Source organism: Astyanax mexicanus, chromosome 9, assembly GCF_023375975.1.
Source record: "Astyanax mexicanus isolate ESR-SI-001 chromosome 9, AstMex3_surface, whole genome shotgun sequence".
NCBI lineage: Eukaryota > Metazoa > Chordata > Actinopteri > Characiformes > Acestrorhamphidae > Astyanax > Astyanax mexicanus.
Genome location: NC_064416.1, coordinates 29,441,011 through 29,456,848, shown reverse-complemented (window position 1 = coordinate 29,456,848; position 15,838 = coordinate 29,441,011). Strand labels below are relative to the sequence as shown.

Genomic DNA, 15,838 nt, shown 5'->3' with positions numbered 1-15,838 from the left:
CTTCTGAGGATTTTCACACATTAGATTTTTAGTATTGCACATCATTACTGTTGTGATAGAACCTTTACACCTCCAATACTGTGGCCTTTAAACACCAGGAATACAAATGTTGTTAATATTTATTTATTTATTTATTTAATAATAACAATATTGTCTATATTAAATATATGTCCCCAAATTAGGACAAGTATGAACAAAGCTAAATGTTTCCCACTAAAAACCAGTCGCCAGACACTGGGAGATCGAGTCTTCTCCTCTGCTGCCCCTTGTTTGCAGCCTGAATTCTTTAAAATCTTTACTTAAACTAATCTCTTTAGGAAAATTTATAGTTGCTAATCTAATCTAATTTTACTTGGATTTCTCATTTCATTTTATGTTACTCATTATGTTATTTTACGTTTATTGTTACATGCTTTTGTAATGTCTGTTAAACTTGCTTCTTCTTTTACATCTTTTTTTTGTTTTTTGCTCCTCCTGTTCTTCCTAAATCTTAGGTTGTTATATGCTATACTTGCAGTTTTTACCTGCATTATTCTTGTGCTTGACATGGTTAACATAAGGCTTCTGTTCTGCACAGTAAAGTGTTTTACTCTTTTACCCAAAACAATAATCAATCAAATAACTTTTAACAAATATTTTTTTTAACTTAAAGACTAGGAAAATGAGCAAGCTCCACACAACAGGTGAGAAACAATTGGCTAAAGATATGATGACATGTATATGTGTGGATTACACATCTAGCATCCTGTGTATGAATAACTATGTGTGTGGTAACTACTTGTGTTTCTGTAAAATGGCTTTTAGGTGGTGGATGGAGGTTTTTTAGTTTGATCCAGACTTTAACCTCATTGAGAATATTTGGGATGTGCTGGACCACTTTGTGCAGTGGTCAGACTCTACCATCATCAATGCTGCTGCAAGATCTTGGTGAAAAATTAATGCAACACTGGATTGAAATAAATCTTCTGACATTGCAAAAGCTTATTGAAATGCAAGAGAACAGAAACACTGTCCATAAATATATACAGTGACTGGTGCAAGTGAAGAGAGACCAAAAAGAAGAAGAAGAAAAAACAGTGACACTTATTTATGGAAGTAGTGAGTTTATTGATGTGTTTCCCGCTTGTAACCATAAAGCCATTTCCATAGGAGTCAATCATATTTTACTACTAATATATGCATCTGATATTAGTCTCCCTCGCCCCTCCTCCCCATCCCATAATCCAGCAGGCAGTTACAGGGTTCAGATCGAAGCCGTTCGGGTGCATAGTGAGACAGTCACGTACAGAAATACTGTCACAGGAAGAGGAAAGAAATAGAAAAACAACTTAAAAATATATATATCATATCATATCATATATCGTATCGTTTTATATAGAAGAACAAAGCACACCACAGGTCGTCCTCCAGAGAAGTCATGATTGCAACATCAACTATACAGGCATTACAAAGACGCTACTTAAGAACCAAATAAACCCGATGATTGGATGCTGATTTTTATTTTAGTTTTTTTTATGTCTTGGAGTGAAGATACAAGAGTTTTGCACTCGGAGTGACGTTCCTAATCCCCGTGCCCCGCCCTGCCCTGACTCCAGCTCACACCTTCCGCTGGGGTTCCAGTTCCGTCCTCACTCTCACTGGGTTTAACCATCGCCTGACTGGTTGTGCAAAATGCTGCCAGTGTGTATACCACCCTACAGCAGGACTAAATGCCAACCTGGGCACAGCCACGGGTTCAGCTAATCAATAGGAAATAATCGACTGGAAATCTGAAATATTTAGTTCAATTATGGGATCAAATTATCCTAGTCACTTGTGTGTGTGCGTGTATAAATGTGTGTAATGTTGGTATATAAATGTGTGTGTGTGTGTGTGTGTATGTGTGTGTCTGTAGGGACATTAACATTCAGTTTATAATAAGGTATTATTAACTATCTGCCTCGATCCAACCAGTAACCACAATCTTAAATCAGGGCTCAGTTTAATTCATCCAAATAAATAAGACCATCACCAGAACACACCAGCTGATGTAATTTAGAGCTGTACAATATGTTGTTTCAGCATCATCGCAATGTCAAATTACAGTTTATAATTTCTTTAAACAAAAAAAAGTGTGCCAAAGTTTTATTTGAGAAAAAAAAAACATATAGCAAATTAAAGCTTAAATCATGTTATAACTTTTTTTTGCTGCATAAAACAAAAGAAAAGAAAACCTTACTGTTCTCAATTTTGTAACAATACCTACCAGAGACAAATTATATCAAATTTTGTAATTTTGCAATCTGCAGTGTATAGAGCACATACTTCATGTGATGTTGACCCTCAGTTTTAATCAATAATATGCAGTCTTGCTGTTGTATCAGAACATTCTGAGGTCCCAGCCTCAAATCATCATCAGCCAATCCAAACATGCCATTGATCCACCTCTGCCATTCAGGTGACAGCATTATACATTTGGACCAATCAAACTCCACCCCTTAATCTCAAAGCTTTAAACTATTGACCCAGGAAGTTCTGACGTCCTGGAAACTCGACCCTAACAGGAAATAGAACATCTACTTTATATTCATATATTTTTAGCATTTTCTGTAATAATAAACATTAGAAAGTAAATGAATAATTTCACCAGTTTGATCATATGTTCTCGGTTTGATTCACTATACAGGTAAAGGTTGATACAAAGAACCTTCATATACAAGCAGAAATCTATTAAAAAGAAACAAAAAAAAAACGATAAAAGCAACAAAAAAAAAACAGGATTAAAAGAATCGGAAGCATCTCTGTTCTGATTGTTAAACTCATTCTGTGTTTTTTGTATGATTTATGATGCATTCCTGAATCTGAATCTTGCTTCCAAAAAAAATAAACATAAAAAAAAGAACTTTAAAATAATTACATGTTTAAAATCTCATGTACTGATGGACTGATAATTGATTTCGGAATCATATTTTCATGTTTAACAGTTTGAAACGCTGTATTTAAGAGTAATAACGGAAACGAGCGAAAAGTGCTGCATGGAACAGCAGTAGCAGTAGTAGAAGTAGTAGCAGAATTAAACGATTTCTGTTTGATATCGAACCAGAATATGCACCTCTGATACATGAAATGATTTGAAGAGAGCAGTTTGATTATTGGTCAGTAGTACGTTCACCGTGCTGTGGCCCCGCAGGGTCCCCTGGTGGCCCGTGCTAGATCTGCATCTGCTCCAGGTATTTGTAGGTGGGGTTCTCGTAGCCGTGGTTCTGCATCTTGCTCAGGTGACGCTCCTCTGGGCTCAGCATGGGATCCACCTATCAAATGACAGCTCATTAGCATTTTACAGCATATGGTTTAATCTGTATGCATCACATTTGTGTGCGGTGTGTGTGTGAATGTTTGTTGTGGATGTTGTTGAGGGACTAATGCGTAAACTTGAAACTAACTAGAGTGATCCCAAGATTTTACAAAAGAGAGAGCTCCACTTTTTTTTTTTTATCAACATCATTACAGAACAGCAGTCATGCCTGTGCTGGGCAGTACATACAGTTTGCTAACAGGCTAATAAATTAAACAATATTTGTCATTTAAACAGTGGTGCTTTTGTATAGCTTCAATCAGATTTCATAATCCTGTTCATAACACTGCAGAATATGTGTGTGCGTTACCTCCACGATGCCGTGGCTGATGGTGCCGTACTGCCTCTTCCGCAGCAGCACCAGGCTAATCACGATCACAGTTGCTATGGCCACTGCAATCACCAGCAGACCAATCAGAGCGCTGCTCCCGAAGTTAAACTCCTCCTCCAGGTCGCGGAACGTCTCCTGGTCTCCACCATGACTGAACTGCAGAGAGATAAACAGAGCTTCAGCGATTCCACTGGTTTGAATGGAGTCCAGTTCATTGTCTCCTCTTCTTAGCGCTAATGCTAACAAGAGTCTGATAAAGCTGAGACGATGATGTCATGATATTACTGGGCTCTATTTTTGTGCGGGATCAGTTCATGTTTCGAGTATTGTTGATCTCTTGTTCTAATAATGGATCCCTGTGAGGCTGATTTGTCGCTTTATTCAAATAGATTTTACCTGACTGAAATGTTATGTGATGCTCAAGTTTCTCATCTAGTGGCTTAAAAGAAACTGCACTCAGGAAGGGTGGCGCAGCGCAGAAGAGAATAGACATGTACAAAAACAGATTTGTCTCCTAAAGAAGAAAAATATATATATGTATACCATAAGTCAGTTTTCCAGCATTTCATGATGTTAATAATGAACTCAGTGTGTCGAAGATAAAATGAACAATACTGGACAGATACAACCTGACTGGTAGATACAGTCGTCGAAAATATCAATCATTATAAGAATTTGCAAATAGTTGCATGACACTGCACATATTGAGTAGCCCTAGCCCAAACTAATCTGACCCTCATCAGCTTGATCTGTGTTTAAATCCATGGATGTACCCAGACTAGGGATGGAACAAAATTGATCTCAATATATCATATCGTTTTCAATACATGCCGTCAAATGTGGATATTTTTATTGAAACATTCTCTAAACTCCCTAAGACTTAGGTTTTTTTTTTCATTTAGCTTACTCACTGTTTGTTTTTGAGAAATGAAGCACAAGGAAGCTAACCTACCAATAAATCCATATTTCCTGGTACTTGCTTATTTAGTAGTTTATCCTCTTCGGTCACCCAGATATAGTGAAGTATTGAAGAGAATTGTCTTGTGATATATTAAATATCTCAGAATCACAGTATTGTGCTATCATTGTTTTAGTGGCCAATGTATTGTGATTATATTGTATAATGAGATGCCCTGTGACAGCAGAGTTCTTCACTAATGCTGCAAATCATTAAATTATTGAGCTGTTAATGGGCTATTTCTGTAAAATGAGGGCTGACTTTATATACATGACTAGAACTGGGTGTATTAATTCAGCAGAAGTGAGACTAACACATGGCTAACAGACTACTTTGATCTGAGCCTTTTTACAGCTGAGCAGCTCCTCAGAGGTTTTCTCTTATACTGATATTTATGTAAATAACAAGAATCTACTTTCCAACATTTCCACTTTACCGTCACAAAAACAGAGCCCAGTGGGTTATTCTATACAGAATCATCTGACTAGGTTCCATATATAGAACTTAATGAAATAATAACAACCTAAAATTGTTGAACAATGACTATTTAAGGCCCTGTTTACACCTGCTATGATCATGTTTCCTGGGTGATCTGATCACAAATGTTTGCCAAAACTCATATCTATTCACACCTGGTCTTATAAATGAGTCTCTTGTGATGCTTGTGGTGGAATTTCTCCATAATCTTGTGCTCCAGACTCGAGTATCCATTAGCTTGTTATTGTAGCGTGCTAAGCTAACCTGCGCGGACGGTGCATGGCTTTGCTGCCAGTCCTATGCAGTCATGATGCTCCTCAAGACCCCATTCACTCCTGTACCTGATCACCCAGGAACCATGACAACACCAGGTGTGATAGAACTACTATCAGACTTGAATAATGAACTGCCCTGTGCTGATTATGTGAGGGATGGAAGTGAAGTGAAATCACAGGAAGGCTACATTCCAGGGCATTCACAACACATATACCCACACACAAAAAAACATGCAGCATATTCAGATCAAACACAATAAATAACAGTGAACCATCTGCAGGCGGGCATTCGCTCATCACTCCATCATTAAATTAACAGCTCTGTTACATCATCTCCTGGATCTGTACCTGAAGCCCACTGTTATATAAAATACTTGCCTGTAGTACCTGACAGAGGCCATGGGGGGGCAAGATACTTACCAGAGGATCAACACCATTCAAAATGCTGACTTTCTCAGCACTGTAAATCACTTCCTTAACATCCATAGTCTCATCAATCACCTGTCAACACAGACAGGGCAGCCATATTACTCACTCAGTGTTGGAGAGAGGAAAAGTAAGTGTGTGTGAGTGTGTGTGTGTACATTAGAGAGAGAAAGTGAGAGAACATTGCATCTCCAGCTAAATGTTACGCATTATTAATGATCTCAATAATATTTAGGGGTAAGTATACAAAGTAGTTGGTGATGAAACCTTTAGTAAAGGGGAGGGGGTGTTAGAAGCATTATGTTTTAGAGAAAATCACTATTGTAAGACTAAACCACCAATCTACCAAACATTCCTCAATAGATAATTATTAACTATTTAATATTTTTTAATAAAAAAAAAATGTTACATGACTACTGAGCCCACAATTAACTGTCCAGTAATAAATGCAGAAAGGGGAACAATATTGAGCTAATCTTAGGCCCTGTCCACACAAATCCGGATATTTTTAAAAACAAACATCCACACGAAAATGCTTTTTGTTTTTTAGTCACTGAATATGGAGCTTTTCAAAAATGTCTTCCAGGGTGGAGATTTTAAAAAACTCTGCTACCAGTGGAGCCATGTGGACGGGAAAACAAAGCTTTCTGAAAACGCTGACGTCACACAGCGTGTCTGCTTTTTGCTTACTTTAGATTAGCCTGTTCAGATTGACCTGAATGAGACAAAAACCTCAGTTTTTAAAAATATCCGGATTCGTGTGGACAGGGTCTAAGATTGGCTCATTGTCATTTCCCTTCTTCCAATGGATAATTAACTTTTCTCAATGACTGTATTCATTAAAAACATATACAGAGAAGCAGCATGATGTGAAAACAGGTATTTCTTGATCCTACATTTATTCTAAAGAAGCTAGGGTGAAGTAAGAGGACAACATTTAATTAAGTCTGTATTATTTACTATTTAATCAGTTCAAATTGTTGATCAGCTTCTCCTAATGCATGACTCACATGGGATATTCTCATAAATAAAACTTGATGCTAATAGTATGCACAATCAAACTGCTTGATTATTTTAGTATATTGAGTGTAATAATAAAAAATACTGTATGGCGCATTGTGTCGCCTTAAGGGATTAAATCTGTGTGTGTGTACCTCCATTAAAAACAATGATTCTGATTTTGCAGAGAGCAGCATGGTAGTTTAGGACTGTTTCAGAGGGAAGTTATGAACTAACAGGCTTCAGGTTCTCTACACAAACCTCCAGCATAACCAGAAACACATGCTGGCATGCAGACACTACACACATTACACACATACACTCCAGTCACTGTAACACACTTAGACCAGTGCATCACCATGCAGTTTAATCCCAGTTACTCCAGTACAGATACGGTCAGAAAAATCCAGTCTAGGAAGTAAAATTCCTCCTCTGGATTACAACTAGAGCCATCCAGACTGATGAGGATTTTGACTTCCTTGGACTGAATGAACCCCCCCCCCCCCCCCTTCCGTTTCCCACCCCCCTAGTCGGCCCAGAGCGCGGACCCGGATCAGGACCGGGATGCAGGAAGACGGCATGCAGTGAATAAGCTGATCCTGAATGGTTTAGATCATTACTCTTGCATAAATAATAAGCTGCTGAATAATACAGATAATATAATCATATATTCTAAATGACTTAGTTTAGTAGTGATTTTATAAAATCTCTTTTAGTGATTTAACATCTTTAATATCTAGCGTTAGTATTAGTCTCCTCTTGGCACTGTTAAGTGCTGGTTTAAAATACATAATCGCTGTCCAATGAAAAACACATATCTACAAAAAACAAAAGAGATAAAACCTTAACTATTAATAGAGTCAATGCAACAATAGTTCAGTTCAGGTCATTTTGGAAAAAAATTCTACTGGTTAATTCAGTAAGAATTGTTGACAGTGTAAGGGACAGTTGTGTGTACAAATTATGTAGAAAACTAGAAATAGTCACAAATGAAGAATTTCATTGGACAGCAACAATATAAAGAAAGCCGCACAAATTACGCACTGGTAAAACACAGGAGAGCACTGTAAAATAGTTCCACACTGCAGTCTACCTAAACTCTTTTATGTACCTCCTGAGAACCCTCCTCACTGCTGTCTGCTGGACAGTAATGTCTGTTAATGTCACATTGAGGACACCAGATGCTCTGAACACTGTGGTTAAAGCAGACTCAGGACTGAATTGGTTTAAAATGGACGATATCCGATCCATTAAAATTGGCCTTGATCAGCCCTGATTCCGAGTCACAGGATCAGATTGGTACATCCCTGCTAGAAGCGGTATAAGGAGGTAGTTGTGTAGGCGGGTGTGTGACGAGAGTGACAGGCTGAGGGTTTCTCACCACGTTGTCGTTGATTTTGTCTTTGCTGTTGATGACCCGCTCCTCTGCTCCAATCAGCCCGTCCAGACTGTTCATTCCAGAACCTACACACAGAACAGAAAATGCTGCTCAGTCACTCTCAGAACCAGCAGACAGCGACACGACTACACAGACCCAGATTTACTTCAAACAAACACACACACACAGCTAAATATAGTCGCTGACGTTTAATAAAATCAGAGGATAAAATAATCATGAAAAACAAACGTAAAAGAAACTGAATGTTACTTTCATGCGTTTTCTTAGACATCTGTAGGTTTAATGTGAACAATAAAATCTCTGGGTTCCAGTGTATGCCTCATTATGTGTCTCAATATGTGTCCCATTATATGTCAAATTCTGTGTCTTTTTGCATCTTGTTATGTGTCCCAGTCGGTGGTGGGACGTTTCGTGGCGTGCACTCGCTGCCCTGTCCCAGCAGTCAGCATCCCAGCCGCCACGGCAGAGCAGCTCCATTCATAAATCATAACTTCATCAAAGAGTGATGCGCTGTAGCTCCGCCGCGGGCACAGTACTCGACCCCCGAGCCTCCTGAGGCCTCACTTAGCTACAGCGCCAGCACACGACGACGGGACTCGAAGCATCCCAAATAAGAAAACAGGAATCCAGAGACATCTTTAAAAGATGATCCTGCTGCGTCCAGTTATTTCTGGAGTCTTCGCTCCATAATTTGAGTACTACAGCGTTCTTCTACAGTGCTGGAATAATCGGGTCAGTGACGTGACCCAGTTTGTCTCAATTACGTTATTTAACTGCTAAATATTTTAAGAAATTATGACATCACATTCCTCAACAATAACTCCCTAATTGGCTATGTTCACGTAGGCCAAATTCTCTTTTTTTTTTAGATTTTTAGAGGATTTCACCCAATCACAGAGCACCTTGCCCAATCTTAGGGCACCTCACCCAATCACTAGGGATGCACTGATGTGGGAATTCTGGTCCAATGTACCCATCTGCCAATGCTGATATACACATATATAACAGAGACTAGATACCCCGGTATAACTATATACCTCATAAAAATACACAAGAATTACCTTAACTAGCGTAACCAGTGTTGGCCAATTGTAGTAGTGCAGCAAGTGTCACTTGGTTCTTTCACTGCGCAGCGAAATACAGAGCTGCTCACCCAATCACAGAGCAACATATCCAATCGCAAAACAACACACCCAATCACACAGCTCTCTCATCCAATAACAGCATATTACCCAATTACAGATGAGTTCAACAAATCACAGAGCTACGAGGAGGCAACGCCAGTGCATTTCTGTACAAAAACCAAGATGACAGACAGAGAGCAACAGAGCGACAGAGTGGGGATGAGGAGGAGAGAATGGAAACAAAAACCAATTCTACCAGCAACACAAAGTCAGCAACAGAGGGATGAGAGGAGGATGGATCCACAATGAGAGATAACGACTGAAATACAGAGGAAATAAAGAACAAAGACAGGACAGGCGGCAGGGGGTGGAGCAGAGTGACTCAGAGAGGAAGAGAAGAAGCTGCAGACCCACCTTTCTTGAAGGATCGAGGGGGTTCAGACAAATCGCCTGGGTATAGTGCACAAGCGTAGGAAAAAAGAAAAGAAACAAGGAGGAAAAACAAAGAAAGAAAAAAAAATCAGACAAGCAGAGCAACCGTCACCAAAATCACCGAACTCCTCCGTCATGCTGCCCCGTGTTCCCTGTAGAAACTAAATGAAATCTTCACATTTGTTTGTGATTGTATGTGCTGTAACAGTTTTTGAGATTACACATTATATCAGCAGCCAAATTACACCACAGTGGTCTCATTTGTTAGTGTGTGATTGTGCTCGGCAGACAGTTTTGTCCCAGGTAGATGTTTAAGTGATTACAGATGTGGTCTGATTAGATACTGGGTCTTACTACAAGAGGGCATAAAAGTGCTTCCCCCACTGTCCTATAAAAAAGCCATGAAAAGCTTTCTCTGGGCAGTGTACCTCTTGGTGAGAGACTGTTGATTGCTTCTGCAACACTCTTGTAGACATCTTGCCAAGTTGACAGACTTTAAGAAGAGGTGCATCATTGTTTAAATGACCATCCTGCTTCTCTCAACCCTGGAACCATGGAACTGAGAATGCCAGCTTCGGCAACCTACAGAATCTACAGGATCTACAGGACCTACAGGATCTTCAGACCCAGTATCAACATCTGTGGGTGAACGTGCTTCAGGATAACCATACAGAACCTGTATGCCTCCGTGCTCAACCGTATCTCATCTTGTATTTTGACCAGCGGTGCCAGAAGAGCCTCCTTTTATTTGTACAGATTTCCCTAATAAACCTATGCTCTAATGTATCATTACTTTCACACATATAAAGATTCATTGCATTATAACTTCTAACTGCATTAACTTGTATGGAAGTAACAAACAAGGCCACTGTGCTGTGATTTGGCTGCTGATGGGGGGGGGGCTGAATATTACATATAATAATTAACTTCTCACAAAAGGTAACAGCGGAACTGCAGCACTGACAAATGTAAAGATTTTATTTGTTATCTGATTGTACGAGGAGCAGGTTAGTGGACGACTGAAAGGAAAAAACAGAAGAAGAAGCTTCCGGTCCTAAAACTGCTGCTTGGGAGCCAAGACTTTTTGATTAGAGCAGAACTTCAGACGGATGTGTGCAGACTCTTGAGATATTACAGTAATCAGCACTCAGTACCCAACAAAACCCGACCCAAAAACAACTTTCATTCGCTCTGTCTTAAAAAAAAATCAATAAATAAATAAATAAGAAATTGATTTTCACATACCAAAAAGCCAACACTAACAGCTAAGCCTTTCTCGATATTTTTTATTAACTAATCGTACAATAAATAGAAATATTCTCAATTTTGCTGACCTCAGTATTACCCACTGTCTAATTTTTCAAATCCAATGACTGACAATTTGTAACAATTAAAATTCACTGCTGTTAAAAAAATTGTAAGTTGTATAAATTGGTAGGACCAAAGGAATTATGGGAGTTGGGAGTGTGGTCTAATAACAGATGAAGATGAATAAATGAAAGTTGTGTGGGGGGTGGAGGGGTATTTAACATTTCCTTGACCCACATTATCTTGCGTATACTGGTAATATGCCACAGAAGGCATTACGACCCACAGTGGACAGTGCAGTGGGTGACAATTGTGACCAGCAGCTTCTGTTTTGAAATCTCTGTGTAAACAGCAACTAGTGACAAGTGACTCACACCCAAATTCAATGCAGAAGACCACGCCCACATGGGACAGGCCAAAAGTCAAGGACACTGCATAAGCCTTTCATTGTAAAATCTCCATTCTAAATGATGTGTTGTCTAAGACTAGGCTTAATCCCTGTTTGGAAAATAGTCTCCAAGTGTATAAAGACCAGTAGCTGTGTAATGGAATGCAGCTGTGTGTTCTGTATAGAGAATTTGTATATACAGGGTGAGTCATAGGTGTAGGACACCCTTTTGTTTCAGAAACAAAAGCCAAATAATAAAGTAAAAAGTTAGGGGGGCCTATCTCTTAGGCTATGTCCAGAATAGGGCTGCCATATTTTGATTCTGAAATAAATGGGTGTCTTCTAACTTTTGACTCCCCCTGTATTTTAAAATAGAACATTAGTAATTGAACAAACACACATATATTAAGAGTTTTTTGCAGCAGCCAGCATCAGAATTGTCTGCTGCCTTACAATCACACTCCTCTGACCAGAACACACTGCCACAGTGAGATTGATTTAATCATCAGCATTAATATTCTTCTATCGTCTAATGTGTAGTGTGTGTGATGTGTGTGGAGTGCTGATTTACCCTCGGGTTCAGGTCGGGAGCCGAGCGAGTTGACCTGGACGGGCCGGAAAGGCTTGCTGTCAAACAGTTCTTTACTCTCCTCTGAGGAAACGGTGACATCGGGCTGAGACTCGGATATCGACGACAGGAACTGATCCATATCTGCCTTCTGCTCCTGCAGCAGATCATCTGAGAGAAAAAGAGATTATTGTGATATTATATTTTGCGATTCTTATAAACACAGTATTGATGGTTTTTATGTAAAGGTTTGTGTCAAAAGTGGTCCCTTTAGTGTTGCGTTTAAGCCCCGCCCACTAGATAGCAGTGTTCTACTCTGTCTATTGTTATATTGTACTATTCTTACACTCACCGATCTCATCTTGGATCTCGTCAGCGACGTAGGGCACGTTATAGAGGAGATACAGGCTCTGATTCATTCTCTCTTCAATCACTCGCAGGTGTGTCATCACCTAGAAACACACACCCATCAGACAATCATCAATAAACTCATCAACATCACGTAAGAATGTCAATAAACTTGTAAAGATTATGTAAGAAGTAGCTGTTTTAATATTATAAATTATTAATAGTATAAATACACTGATTATTATTAATATCCTGAATATTATGTTGTGTATTATACATATAATAAAAATATACTAAATATACTGCAAGTGCTGTAAAGATCTCTGCATTGCAAATGTAATCGTGTGTGTGTGTGTGTGTGTGTGTGTTTAAAACCACACCTGTCCCTTTGTTGTCTGATTTACATGCAGTGCACCAAAGCCAGACAGCAGAGGGCAGTAAAGAGCCTCTTCATATTAAAATAACCCCGTCTTTAGACAGAGTCTGGGTGTTTTTATGACCTATTCATCTAATGTGGTCTTAATGTGATTAAAAAGGTAAAAAATAAATTAATTAATTAATAAATAAAATAATAAACCCCACCCACATAGTTTGTGGATGGTACTGACAGGTCTGTAGATGTCTGGGCTAAAGACAAGTGCTGCATAAATTCCAGAGCATACGTTTGATATTTTAAAACATGAGAAGTGCCCCCTAGTGGTCACACCTGTCATACTTCAATGTCTATTGGAATTTGTACTTGCTATTTATTTATACAGCTTTTGTCAAAATGTTCTAGATCCTAGTTTCCTTTTTTTAGGGCACTGGATAGAGTAAGAGCAGCACATTGCATAAATCCTGTTCAGACTTAAACTATTGGGCAATGGGCAACATTATGAATTAATGTTTTTTTACTCATCAAATTACTGTATTTTTCGTACTATAAGGCGCACTTAAAATCCTTTCATTTTCCCCAAAATCATCAGTGCCCCTAATAATACGGTGCGCCTTATGTATAAATTTTACTAGGCAGGTTGTAAGGAGCAGCAAAGCCACTCCGCTGAAGTGCAGCATTATAAAGGATTTTCAATTTAGTTCTCTACCAGTATTACTATTAGCCGCTGTTAGCTCTTTGGCCGTCCAGAGGTGAGTATTATCGGCCTGTAGCCTGCTGCTAACTCCAGCTAGCACTGCTGGAGCAGCTTTGGCATTAGCTAATGCTCCAGCTTCAGTGGAAAAATCTAAGCTTGCTGTAAATAAACAGAAGTGCTTTTTTTTCCCAGATTCACTCAATGTGAGTCGAGTCAGTCTTGGTAAGTCTGGTTTTAGGTATATATATATATAAAAAAAAAACATAACAGTGTGGACCATCACTGTGTGTGTGTATGTTGAGTACTGACCTGAGACTTCATCTGGGTAGCTTTCTCTGGGTCCACAGAGAGAACGTGCTGGTAATGGCGAATGGTGTGCTGCCGGTCCTTGTTCTCTGCACGGACGTACCTCCTCAGAGCCTGCAGGATGCGGCGGGGCTGCGGGGAGAGAGAAAGCTTGTAATTTAATGAACAAAAACTACACAGTTATTATTATAGTTAAAATAGGATATATGGATATAATGAAACAGTCAAATTGCAATGTATATAAATGGAATTGAAATCCAAACAGGACTGAGAATTATACAAGAACAGAACAAGTAAAGTGATTGTTTGGGGTGGGGGGTTGTTGGTCGGGCAGGTGAACGGGTTTGGAGAGGCGGAGCTTGGTGCTGATCCGAGCACAAGTAAGCAGATCAGAGGCATATGAGCAGCAGAGCACAGAACTCAGGGGATTATCAACCTCCACCCCCCCCCCATCCTCCTGCAGTGCTGCTGGATTACACCTTACATATTACACATTATAGACCTCCCACTTTAAACTATTAATGTCCTATAATTAAAAACACAAATAATGAGCTACAAGATGCTGAGTGTTAGAGTAGAATCAGCAGGTTAGGAGGATTTTAATATTAATATTAACACCATTCTAATAGGAAATTCCATAAACAGATGGTCCTGTGTGTGCGTGTGTCTCACTTTGGGTGGGTCGGCCTGCAGGGCAGCAAGGTAGTTCTCCAGGGCGAAGCGGCGGCGGTCGTTCAGCATGGCCTCCACCCGCGCTAGGTGAGTCTCCACCAGCTGCTGCTTCTCACTGGCAGCCTCCTCCTCCAGAGATTCTACCATTGCCTGGAAATGCTGTGAGGGAGAGGGGGTATTATTAGTGGGATATAGCATGGTTATATCTCCAATAAAATTATCAAAATGATTTAGTGAGGTCATCTGATTTATAGGACACACTGAATCTATACCTGGATCAGGGTCTGTCTCTCAGCTTTTGGCAGATTCTTAGCCTGACGCTCCGCCTCCTCCCACTCCTTCCTCACCTGCACAGAACAAACAAACAATCAGATTAACAGATAGCTCATAGGTCAGGAGCTTTAGGTTCTCCCATTATCTCCCCTCTCCCTGGCCCCTCCCCTTCCCTTACCCGTTCCATGCGGTTGCGGTGCCTGATCTCCAGCTGCTCCTTGGCCTTCTGGAAGCGGCTGTGCTCCTTATCATCAGCCGGAGTCTCAAAGTACACGTCCACATCATCAGTGGGCTGGGGGGTCGGGGGCACAGCTAGGGGCACAGGCACACAGATAACCAAACCTTTAACACCAGAATCAGCATAAAGACCCACAGTCTTATCAAACTCGAACACAATCAGAACAACCGTCCAAGAGACAGAGATGAATAGACAGAGACAGAGATAATTGGGGTGTAACAAAACCTATATTAACACTTTGATGAGCAATATGGATCAAAAATGACCCAGCCAAGTTGTATAAAATTAAAAAATAATGATTTAATCATTCAGGTATTCCTCAATTAAATAGTTTTTGATTTTTTTGTTCCTTTCTTACTTTTTAAATAAAAGCCCTTTTTGCATCACTAGCCCTCTATTGCACAAAATGGGTCAAAAATAACCCACATTCATATTTTTATGTAACTTTACACATGACTAAGTGTTTCTATGATGTATATTTGCAATAAATTAGTTCATTAGTAAGTAATTGACTCATTTTTCATTAAACAACCTTATTTAATTTTTTTTATATTGTTATTTTTATAGACAGTTAGTTATAAATCTGCTAATATATTGATATTAATGATAAACCAGAATCTCCACAAAAAAAAAAAAATAAAATAAGACAACCACAAAAGTAAAGGCCATCACACACTGGGAACACAGCGTCAAAAAATATGACACTGCACTGTTTGATTCCTCAATATGTCACAGAGCAAATAATAAGATTAACATTTTTTAATTAAATTAAATTAAATTAAAACCAAAACAATACCACAAAAATCCATATTATATGACGTGTGGCTTGAAATTGACATGAAATGAAAGAATCTCATTATTTTAAATGAAACATTTCACATAAGGTCAGCTAGAGGTTTGCTGACAAAAATG

At 39.2% G+C, this 15,838-nt stretch overlaps 1 protein-coding gene across 4 annotated transcripts in view; it reads right to left on the bottom strand.

Annotated features, from left to right (window-relative positions):
* Positions 1–1,083: 1,083 nt before the first annotated feature.
* aplp2 (amyloid beta (A4) precursor-like protein 2) overlaps positions 1,084–15,838 on the bottom strand; it is a 55,349-nt gene continuing 40,594 nt past the window's right edge. For 2 of the 4 annotated variants that reach the window (XM_007259542.4, XM_007259545.4), the window contains 11 exons: positions 14,867–15,000; positions 14,688–14,762; positions 14,416–14,574; positions 13,747–13,875; positions 12,372–12,471; positions 12,023–12,190; positions 9,738–9,773; positions 8,182–8,264; positions 5,796–5,876; positions 3,645–3,821; positions 1,084–3,290 (listed from right to left, as the gene is read on the bottom strand). In XM_007259542.4, coding sequence (XP_007259604.2) covers positions 3,189–3,290; positions 3,645–3,821; positions 5,796–5,876; positions 8,182–8,264; positions 9,738–9,773; positions 12,023–12,190; positions 12,372–12,471; positions 13,747–13,875; positions 14,416–14,574; positions 14,688–14,762; positions 14,867–15,000 — 1,244 coding nt within the window. In that variant the 3' untranslated portion in view covers positions 1,084–3,188. The remainder of the gene's footprint in view (positions 3,291–3,644; positions 3,822–5,795; positions 5,877–8,181; positions 8,265–9,737; positions 9,774–12,022; positions 12,191–12,371; positions 12,472–13,746; positions 13,876–14,415; positions 14,575–14,687; positions 14,763–14,866; positions 15,001–15,838) is intronic. The other 2 variants (XM_007259544.4, XM_007259543.4) reach the window with 2 other exon arrangements.